We start from the raw sequence: 11,823 nt of genomic DNA, 5'->3' as shown, positions 1-11,823 counted from the left end.
GGAGGCACCGAAAATCGTACTCCAAAAACACCCGTGTGACATGCAGCCTTGTACCGGCCCCCAGCCGCGTAGCTCGGCTCGGGGACAGCTGCATGCCCCAAAGTCGTCTCTCTCTTGCTTTCCTTCTTCAAAACCAGCGGATTCGTCCCATGACAAATCTCCTTCCCAAGGCACTAACCTCCGGAGCCCCTTTTTACCCCTCCACCACGACAAGGGCGTGACCCCTTATGCCCTTGAGGCCCCCAACCTCAGAGCTCGCTGAATCCCATCCTCGATGCCCAGGGCCCATAAGTCCATCCCAATGTCATTAAGATGCACCCCGTCTCTCTTTAGGAACAGTTCAATCTCCTCCTCCAACTCGAAATGCCGTATGGCCAACCCTCCGTTCCTTATGAAGAACCTCGCCACCTCTTTGTTTAGCTTAATTCTAGCTTTGTTAATTTTCAGGACAGAATTGGCCAACCTCCAGTAACCCCGGGCCACAATGTCTGACCACACCACAATGGTCTCTGGGAACAGGGACCGGATCCTCAAGAAGTCAAACTTGACCTCCTTGATGACCACCCTGGTGGACCTAGCGGCCAGATCGTTCCCCCCTACATGCAACACCAGGATATCGGGGGGCCTATCTAAACGTGCTAAAGTATGTAGCTCCGGCAGAAGGCTGGGCCACACCATCCCAGGGAAACCTATCCACCGGATACGTACCTGATCCCTGGGAAAGCCGAGCTGCCGGCCCTCAGGCCTAACATCGGCCCTTCTCGCCCCCCTGCTGACGTAGGAGTGCCCTACGATCCAGACCACAACCTGCGGACCTGCAACAAAAGAACAAAAACTGACAGCATTTTTTTTTTCGCCCGGATCCCCCAAGACAAACCCCCCCCCCCCCCTTTACACTAAATGGGGTCTGACATATGTCCTGTACCGAGCTGACTCCCAACGCCCTATCTGCTTTATGACCCCCTCGCTCAATCCCCACCGTGACGCCTCAGTGGCCGCCCCAATGCGAAAAGAGTGGGAGGCAAACTCCAGGAAAGGGAGGCCGAGATGAGCCAAGCATTTTCTAAATATCGTGACAAACTGAAAACGGGACAAAGCTGTGCCATCCGAATGGACCAGAAACACTAGCGATTGAGCAGGGCGAACTGTCATCAAGCTCTGTACGTTTAAAAGAGGGCATAACGGTCCACCGATCTGGAAAAGTGTGATGGACCGGCCCTTTCCCCGTTGGTCGGTCTTTGAGCGCGGTAAATAAATGACCACCGAATCCGCGAGGACGGTAACATGTTCCGCGAGGATGCCTCCCACTCCTGACTTATTCCTACTCACTAATTCCCCGATTCTAAATGCCCCAAAAAAGGCTAGCACAAATGCGGTCTGAAAAAGTCCGCACTCATAGCTTGAAAAACACAAGCCTGGCAGCGCCTCCGCCAGCCTACCCAACAATTCAAAAGTCACCGGGCGTCTTGCTTCCCTGCGAATGGCTCCCACCCGGTACCCCTTTACCGCCTGTCTTACCCGAAAATCTTTAGTCACGTCCGAGAACCCCCTAACTTTAAACCAAAAAGCCAGAGCTGCTAACTTTTTGAGCACTGCCGACACCGAAATGCCTTCCACGAAATTAGTACCCAGGAAATATAGTAGCAAACACAGCCGCTGCTCGTCTGAAGCACAACCGCCCACTTGTATCAGCAAAGCATCCCACGCGTTCCATACCAACGTGTACGCTGCTGCCGACGACTCGGACAAGGATCTCCCAATCATGAAGGATACCGCTCGAAAGGAATCCTCCACGCCGTGGACGGGCAAGGAACCCCACGTTCTTCCGCCGTGGGAACCGCCGCCCGGAATCTGTCCCACTGAAATCGAGAAAGTGCATCAGCGACCACGTTATCAACCCCTGGCAGATGTACCGCAAACAAATAAATATTAAAACGTAAACAGTCCAAGACCAATTGCCGCATCAGACTTATCACCGGGGGAGAGGATGCCGAACACCTGTTGATCGCCAATACCACTCCCATGTTGTCGCAATTGATCTTGACTTGCCTATTGGCCAGCTGCTGTCCCCAAATCTGAACCGCCACCACTATGGGAAAAAGCTCCAATAACACCAGATTGGAAGTATAACCCGCCTCCACCCAGGACCTGTCCCAAGGAACCGCACACCATCGACCCGCGAAAAAAGCACCAAAACCATGGGCGCCCGACGCATCCGTGAAAAGCTCTAAGTCCGAGTTACTCACCGTTTCCTGCATCCACAGGGACTTACAATTGAAGTCTGACAAGAAAATCAACCACACCTGCAGGTCCGACTTGAGATCCGCCGTTAACCGAATCCGGTGGTGTGGCGCCGCTATCCCAGCAGTAGCCATAGCCAGGCGCCTGCAGAAGATCCGCCCCATGGGCATTATTCTGCAGGCAAAATTCAACTTACCTAGCATAGACTGCATCTCCCGCAAAGTTATTTTCTTGCTATGAATCGCGGCCAAAATGGTCTCCCTTAAGTTCTCCACCTTGTCGGTCGGCAAACTGCATTCCATAGCAACAGTGTCTATGGTGATGCCTAAGAATTTTAGCGACGTGACCGGGCCCTCCGTCTTATCCTCCGCAAGTGGGACCCCGAAGCGTTCACAGACGTGCCGCATGTTAGCCAATGCATAGGCACAATCAGGGGAACCCGCTGCTCCCATAAACAAAAAATCGTCGAGATAATGTATAATTGATGGTACGCTCGACATATCCTTTACGACCCACTCCAAAAACGTGCTAAACCGCTCAAAATACGCGCAGGAAATTGAGCACCCCATGGGTAGGCACCGGTCTACGAAATACTCACCTTTCCAAAAACAACCTAACAAACGAAAACTGGAAGGATGAACGGGCAGCAGCCGAAAAGCCGATTCAATATCGGTTTTTGCCAACCACGACCCTTGACCCAAGCGCCTGACCCAGCATAGAGCCGCGTCGAATGAAGTGTACACCACTGACGTATCATCGCCTAGCAAACCATCGTTAACCGACGAACCACGAGGAAACGACAAATGATGTATTAACCGAAAAGACCCCGGTTCTTTTTTGGGAACCACACCCAACGGGGACACAATTAAATCAGCTAAGGGCCGAGAAGTGAACGGACCAGCCAAACGACCCGCCGCCACTTCCTTCGCAATCTTCGTATCCACGACCTCTGGGAACTCATAGGCAGACTTCAAGTTCCGAAAGGGGGGCTCCGACCGCAACAAACAACTACTTTTGATCCGGAAACCCTCCTCAAAGCCCGACCTCAAGAATTCGGCCACCTCCCGCTCAGGATACCTGTTTAGAAAGCGCGCCATCTCTACCCCCTTCACCGGTGTCGTCCCTCTTACGTGCAGAATCCCCAGACCTTGCCCTTCGCTGCTTGTAGCACCTGGCAGCCGCATGTGAGCCTCCGCAATTGGAGCACTCGTGCTTAAAGCGGCAGGACTGACCGAAACGACAGGATCCGTCGTTGTACTGCCAGCATATGCCCTTTCCTCGGTTAGCCGGCTGGCCAGTAGTGGCCGACCCGCCGGCCACCGCGGGAAAGGACTGAGTGGTTCTGGCCGGGATCATCAGCCGCATCCACAAGGTAATATCCTTGTGATCCCAGCGGATCACAGGCCTTACCGCCTTCTCCTGCCTGAACTGCTCATCGTACCGTAGCCAAGCGTTCCCACCGTACGACCGATGAGCCTCCCCGATCGAGTCCATATAACCAAACAACGCCGAGCAATGCTCGGGCTGTTTTTCCCCAATCACGCTAGCCATGATTGAAAAAGCCTGGAACCAGTTCTGGAACGTGCGGGGAATCAGTCTATAACGCCGCTCCTCCTCCCTCTTCTTCTCATCCGGCTTACCCTTATCTAAATTGAACTTTTCCAGCTGAAGGAGCGAAAATATCTCGATATATTCGCCCCTCCAGATGCGTTCCTTCACTTCTTGCTTCAGATGGGAACCAAGAAGACCATTAAAACAAATGTAAAGCTCCGCGTGCGATGCATCTGCTAAACGCACCTGGCCCCCCCCACTAGACAAAGTAGAATCACACCCCGTCCCCTCCGTCTGAACCGCCACCTCCGACTGCACACTATCCAATCCCGGCGTAACAGGCTGCGCCACCTGAACCACCCCCCGCGCGCCCGCACCTGCTGCCAGGGGTAAGGGGGCCCCCAAGGGTACTAACCCCGCATGTGACGCCACTACTGGGGGTGCGGGCGCCCAAGCTCCCACCGGTGACAAAGGTGACCCGATTGGCGGCACTACTAGCGCCGTGGAAGGTGAAGGCTGCGTCTGCCCTGGCTGCGACCCTGGCACTACTGACACGCCCCCAGCCCCCCCCTGATGACCCCCACAAATCCCCAACAATAACGTGGCTAAGGCATTAACTGCGGCTAAATTGGTCTCACCTGGCTGCCCCGGACGCAAGTCCCTGCCAGCCGTCATGCCGGATCCACCCGCTGTGCCGTCATCGTCCTCTGCTACAGAATCGACCTCGGAAGCAGAGCCGTCCCCATGTGCAAGGCTCCTGCTGTGCTGCTCTTGCCGCGTCTGCTGCTGCTGCAAACCGCTGTCTTGCCTGCGTTTCTTCTTGGCGGATCCCTTCGACTTGCCCTTGGCTGCGGAGCTCCTATTCCCGCCCTGAGTATGGTGGGCTGCCGCCGCGGAAGGAGGGGCGGCACCCGTGTGATGGCCATCCTTGTGCTGGGCCCGCTTAGTCTGCCGCGCCGCGCGGGGACTAATGGCCGCATCCCCTCTTGCTGCCTGCTGGTGGGAGGAACCGGCCGCGCTGGATGGCCCTGCTCCGGACGAATCCCGGTGTTGGGTGGGATTCCTCCCGCCGGACCCCCGGGTTTTCTGAGTGCGCTTTGCTGGGGGGGGCGGAGGGTCCCTAATGGGGCTCCCTGAGCGACGCCGCGCTCCTGCATGGGGGTCTGGGCTTAGCCTCTCCGGAGGCCTGGACTGTCTCCTCACCTCTCCTCTCTGCTCACCTGCTTCTGCTGGGGGAGCGCTGGGCTCTGCCGCCGCCAGCGGCGCGCTGTCTGCCGCAGCCTCCGCTGAGGTGCCTGCTCCCATGGCCGCCAGTTGGACCGTGACCCATGAGGGGCCCCTCGTTCCTGCCTCTGCCCGGATCCGGGCAACCAATAGCTCCAGTCCCTCCATGTCAGCGGGAGCAGCGGGCGTCCGGCAAGCAGCTTCTTCCATTGCTGCTCAAACCGGAAGTGCCCGCCCCGCTACTTCCGCCGCCTTGCCCGGGAAAGACTGACACTCCCCTCACCACCAACACCCGCCCCCTCCTTCTCTCTGTGCTGCCTCCTAGCCTGCACCGCCCCCAACCCACGCTAACCCCTACACTGCCGGGGAGACGGCTACCCCATCATGCCCGGGCCCTCCGCATTCCGCTGCGCTACAGCTACGGACCCTCTCTCATTGGTGGCCGATGGCGAAGGAGAGAGGTGAGTGGAGAGGATGACGAAGGAGTTGAAGGCGAGTGGAGAGGTGAGTGACTCTCAGTCAGTTTACTGTCTTCTCTCTCCTCCATGTGCTGGCTAACCCACACTTAATGGTACTCTGAGGGTGGTATTGGGGGCAGCTAGGAGGTGTTATAGCACCAGCATGTCCCTCGAAGCCACCCCTCTTCCCTGGAGCCGCCTCTGCTCTAGAGGAAAGAGAGCGGCTCAGGGCCTAAAATGCATCCCCTGTCCCCTGGGCCAGTCCTGCCCTGCATCAGATTATAATACCTACTGTGGGAAGTAAAAACTTGGTTTGCGTGAGATGCCTTGACCTTAGACGGAATGATATGTAGTTTCCATGCCACAGTATATTCCCAATCACAGGACATGTTTGCCATCATCTGCTATCGGAGAAATACATCATTTATTTCATTCAAGACTTGTCAAGAGGTTTATTAAGCATGTATTCTATTTGAGCTATCTTTATCAGAGTATTAATAGATTATATACATTGAAGCCATGTCTCTGGTTTATTTATATTTAAATTCTTGATAATTGTCGCTCACAGTGTAATAGGCATATGTTATTCTTTGATTTAAATTGCTTCCAGTTATGTGGACTATGCTGTGGTCCATCAACATGGAATAGGTGTAACATGAGGAGACAAGGAGATGCACTGAGGTTAGTCTATTAACATAACTTGAGGAAAAGAAAAATCTAGATAGGATTGTGCTGTGCAGAATAAGAATAAGCATGCACCATGCTGCCCTCTAGTGGCACATAGCCACAATTTCCTAACACATCAGATAAAAAAAACTAAATATATTTTAGGCACAATCTCCTGGGAATCATGTGCACTGCCTTTGACTGCATAATTAGGCATCTTTCGTTTTTGATACAAAATCTGATATCTAATTCTTGGTTTATATACTGTGTTTTCAAAAACAACTATAGGCATTCATTTTAATCTGTAATATTAGATTTAAATTGGTATAAAGCAGGCAAGAATACAGCATTTTCTATCAGCATGATACACAAAGCAGTCCATGAAGATAATACCACTTTTTATAGAGTTCTGGAAAGCCCACCTCCTGGCTGTACACCAAGACACACATACTGCTCACATTTATGAATAAAAAAATAGGTAACCCGTGCATATTTTTTAGGATGAAAAAGACAGTTTTTTGCACTCTTGAATTGGAGGCTACCTCATTGTGGTGTTTTTAAGAAAATACAACACTTCAGACTATAAGACACACCTAAGTTTAGAGGGCAAAAATCGGGGGGAAGGGGGGGGGGGCGGACTTATCGTGGTGTGTCTATAGTGAAGGGACATCTTATGGACCACCCTCTCCTCAAACCCCCAAACTGTTTCTATCTAAGCTACTCACTACACTACACAGGCATCTACACTTACTACACTGACATCTACACTAACTACACAGACATCTACACTAGGAAGCAATGGTATGTGAACATCCAGTGGCAAGAGACATTGTTGATGGATAGAACAATGGTGGCATGTGCAGGCAGTGGCCAAAGCAAGCAGAACTAGGGGTCCAGAGCCAGTGGCATAGCTAAGGAGCCGTGGTCCCTGATGCAAGTTTTACATTGGGGCCCCCCAAGCACTCTATACATAACAATTGATACGGTGCACCAAACCTGCCCATGGCAACTACAGTGTCAGTGGTGCAAGAAGGGGATGAGGAACAGCTTGTTAATGATTACCACTATTCAAAGTATCTATAGAAGTGATTATTATGAGCACAGGACAAATAGAGAGCTAATACTGTAGTTGAGGGATGGCCCCTTGGGGCCCCTCTGGCTCAAGGGCCCCAATGTGGTTGCTACCTCTGCATGCTCTATTGCTATGCCCCTGTCCAGAGCTGCCACAAAACCTCCCTGGTCAGTGGCCAGCTGATCCACTCATGCTGGAGCTAGTGTGTCAGAGCCCCAGCTGACAAGGTGGAAAAGCTGCATCTGGTCTGGAAGATTGATCCTGGGCATCAGTTTTAGCATGTCTGGGGTGGATGGCTCCATGCAGCATACAGCTTCGGTGGCAAGGAGCTGGAAGCTGCAGGCTGGAGCTGATGTCAGGGGAAGCAGCCAGACTAACAGAGCCACATGTGACAGAGCTCCCCCTGTTGGCCGCGGCCTGCACAGGCGCCATACACTGCATCCCAGAGCAGTTTTGCCATTGATGTGGCCGAACCAGCTGGCTCAGAGAGTGCCGGCATTTGACATCCCTGACCTAGGAGAAAAGGTTAATTGCATATGGGCCAGAGTGTCTTTTTCTATGTGCAGCCCAACATTTGCAGAATTCCTTTTCCACTTGCAGTCTTCGATGTAAAGCAGCGCCCTCTTCTATCTTCACACTACCCACTTGAGCAGCTGCTCCCTGGGTCATATAATTTATGGCCTTTGCAGATGTCTGACCCTGACTGCACTTTACCACTTTCAATTCAATGCCTTGTTTCTGAATACAGTGAATTATTCCAGAATATTTTATATTGTTGTTGTTTTCAAGTTATTTTATATGAATTGTAAATAAAATGTATGGCCTTCATCCATGTTTTACTGCTGCAGCTCCTACAGAAGAGATTACTTAGCTGATAGGAGCAGTAGGCATGTAATGTGGTAACATGCTTCTCTACTGTGTAGTTGTTGAAAAACCCTGGATCCCATTGCCAACGTTCTAGGAGATCTGCCAAGCACCCCAAGGAGCCTTTTTGCAGCCTGAATATTCATGAATGCCTTATTAAATTTAAGGGTTTTTGTTTGACATATTCCAGGTTGCAGACCAGATAACATTTTTGACCCAGTAAATTAAGCCTGCTTACAAACATGAGGCCACTCCTGTGGACCTTTCAGCTGTCTTTACTTAAATTAATTGCAGAAAAATAAAAGCAGGCTGAAGACGAATGTGGACTTTATGGAAACGGGTTTGATCCTTTAAGCTGGTCTTGGACTTTTCTTACAGATATTTTCCTGGGAAATATTCCTTATAACCACTCACCATTTGCCAGGGCTCAACCCTACCAGTTCAAGAGACACTCTCAAACAAATAACTCATTCAATTCATAATGCTAACAACACAGGGATTGGAAAGAATAATGATTTGCAGCAAGGAAGCATCACCATCCTTTGAGGCTCTTTCCCACCAGGACGTTGCGTTTTAGGGGACGTTATAGGTCACATAACGTGCCCCTAACGCAACGCCTGGTGGTGTTGGAGGGGGACGCTACCTAGAGCTGCGTTATTCAGCTCTTGGTGCACCTTTTTTGTGCTATAGACTGCGGAGACCACGTGATCCGCATCACGTGGTCCCGCCAGCCAATCGCCACACAGAGCGGCGCTCTAGGAAGTAAACACTGCACCTTACACCGTGCAGTGAATATTAATTAGCCATGTGGCTGGCCAAGGAGGAGGAGGGGAGACCTCCTCCTCCAACATCACTGAGCATGTGCAAACAGTCTAACGCGGCTTAGCCGCTTATAACGTACTGCATGCAGCACTTTAACCTGACGTGCAGCGTTACAATGTAATGCAACGTGGGCACTGTGAACAGCCCATTGATTTTTCATTACTGTGCGGTGGGCTGCGTTACAGGCTGCTCTAAAGTGCGCCTGTAACATCCCACTGTGAAAGCAGCCTAAAGTGACACTGAAGGGAAAAAGAAAAAAAAAACAACTTATGATATTATGAATTGTATGTGTAGTACAGCTAAGAAATAGAACATTAGTAGCAAAGAAAATAGTCTCATATTTTTATTTTTAGTTATATAGCTTTTTTTTTTATAACATTGCATCATTCTCTAATATTTGCAGTTTACAAAATACACTCTATTTTGAACTATGAAGCAGAGCAGGGCTAATGACCCTTTGGAATTCTCTGCAGTAAAATCTTATCTGAAGTTGTCTTTCACTGTTTCTTTGATGTATAAATGCTTCAGAAGATAGCACTGTAGCCTACAAGTTTGGTCAGAGAGATCAGACAAGCTCTTTTGCATATACATATAACAAGTGTACTTTCTTAACTCTTCCTGTACTGGAAACAATATGAGACTCAGATCTTTTCTTTTCCACCACCAGAGGGACTCCAAACTCAGTAAATGTGCGTTGAATCTCTGTCAAACATAAATCACACATCTGATACTGAGCAGGTGCTACCCAAATTAAGTCATAGAGGTAGTGTGTGATAGAGGATAAAACTTATCTTTTACTGCCCACACCAAAAAGGTGCTATTTTCACTGGTGTCATCCCTTTTGCAGAGACTGTTAATGGGGGTCCCTTGTTTTTCTTAAAATACTTGCTGACTGGCTGTGACCTCCCCCCCCCCCAGGTCATTCTAAGTCCATCAGAGACCCTTTGGCCTGAGCTACTACCCGACACTGCGGGGGATACGCTGGCCTGAAAAGGCATATTACCCGACGTAGTGGTGTAAGTACCCCTTTCCCACTCATGTGCTGAAGCCAGATCCTTATACCCTTGTGATGGCAGTACAAATCCATCTGGACTGACATACGTTGGTTAAACTGCTTGTCCTACTGCGGCTACACCAACACACTCTATACCCTGTGGGCCTCCCAAATGCAATCTAGGGGTGTACACTTTTCCAGGCATTTCTCCCCCACTATTATTATTATTATTATTATTATTTAGTATTTATATAGCGCCGACATATTACGCAGCGCTGTACAGTGTATATATATTGTCTTGTCACTAACTGTCCCTCAAGGAGCTCACAATCTAATCCCTACCATTGCCATATGTCTATATTATGTAGTGTAAGTACTGTAGTCTAGGGCCAATTTTTAGGGGGAGCCAATTAACTTATCCGTATGTTTTTGGAATGTGGGAGGAAACCGGAGTGCCCGGAGGAAACCCACGCAGACACGGAGAGAACATACAAACTCTTTGCAGATAGTGCCCTGGCTGGGATTCGAACCAGGGACCCAGCGCTGCAAGGCGAGAGAGCTAACCACTACGCCACCGTGCTGCCCCTATGCTACTATGCTACCCAAAGGCTTGTAGCTAGAGATGGCTCGAACCTCCGATTTTCGGTTCACGAACCTCGAACGCGAACTTCCGCAAACGTTTGGTTCGCGCAAATAGACCGCAATAGACTTTAATGGGGATGCGAACTTTGAAAACTAGAAACATTTATGCTGGCCACAAAAGTGATGGAAAAGATGTTTCAAGGGGTCTAACACCTGGAGGGGGCATGGATGAGTGGGATAGACGCCAAAAGTTCCGGGGAAAAATCTGGATTTGACGCAAAGCAGCATTTTAAAGGCACAAATCAGATTGCATGCTAAATTGGAGGCCTAAAGTGCTTTAAAAAATCTTGCATGTGTATACATCAATCAGGAAGTGTAATTAGAGTACTGCTTCACACTGACACACCAAACTCACTGTGTAACGCACCACAAACAGCTGTTTGTGTAGTGACGGCTGTGCTGGACTGGTGCGCACCGTGGCGAGAGTGCAGGCCGTGGCTTTTTTTAAAAACATTTTTAGGAAAAACAGGCGGGGGGGAGGGGTCTTGGAGGACGAAAAAAATTGAGAAAAACGTAAAACGGATCTGATTCGCAACGGACCAGTGTGGACCTGGCCTTAGTGCAGCATACAGACAGACTGGAAGTGCCAATGCTGCCAACATAAAGGTGTTTATGTAATAATAGGTCCTGAGCCATTAGCATGGACAATTCACCTACATATGTCAGTTATAAGACCCTAAGTTTTTCTGAATTACCATGTGACTAGTCAGGGCCTGCTCAGACAGAGGAGAACATCTAATTGAGTTTGGGGTATCCTCCATAAAGCAAAGCAGGCACTAGGCCCTGAGCACCTTAGCTGTGTGCTGCTATAGCACTAGTGCTGTAGTGCGCACCCCGCGCTAGGGCAATTCTGGGTTTTGGCAATCGCTGCTCCACCAAATTACTTTTTGGAGGGTTAATAGTATTTTACCTTGATGGGAATTTGAGCGGCAGCAGGGTGAGCCATAATTTGTCTCACCCTGTGCCCAGCTCACCAACAGCATACTAATAGATACGCCTGTAAAGGTCCTCCTTTTTACAATGATTTGCACAATTGAAAAGTTATTTGTCATCAAACTTGTCCCTTTTTTTGATGAAGAATTTTCTATCTTTTGCTTATGTCTGCTGAACATTAGTGGCCGATTGCCCAGATTCACAGTCTGTGAGTGGACTAGTGAAGTATAGTTTGTACACAACTCAACAAGAGGTGCCCAGCAGGTTAAAATACTTCCAATTATTAAAGACTTTAAAGAGGAACTCATTTTTATTGCTGGCAGGTGATGCCAGTGGAAGGAGATGCTGCTTGCTTT

General features: G+C 50.0%; 1 protein-coding gene across 1 annotated transcript; it reads right to left on the bottom strand.

The window, feature by feature from the left end:
- Positions 1–225: 225 nt before the first annotated feature.
- Positions 226–5,269, bottom strand: LOC137545229 (uncharacterized). The gene is made up of 2 exons (XM_068266352.1): positions 4,431–5,269; positions 226–815 (listed from the first exon to the last, which is right to left on the bottom strand). The coding sequence occupies exons 1-2, from the start codon at positions 5,224–5,226 to the stop codon at positions 226–228; spliced, it is 1,386 nt and encodes a 461-aa protein (XP_068122453.1). The 5' UTR covers positions 5,227–5,269.
- Between the last annotated feature and the right edge of the window lie 6,554 nt (positions 5,270–11,823).

Source organism: Hyperolius riggenbachi, chromosome 2, assembly GCF_040937935.1.
Source record: "Hyperolius riggenbachi isolate aHypRig1 chromosome 2, aHypRig1.pri, whole genome shotgun sequence".
NCBI classification, from domain to species: Eukaryota; Metazoa; Chordata; class Amphibia; order Anura; family Hyperoliidae; genus Hyperolius; species Hyperolius riggenbachi.
This window is presented reverse-complemented; position numbering and strand designations above follow the sequence as displayed.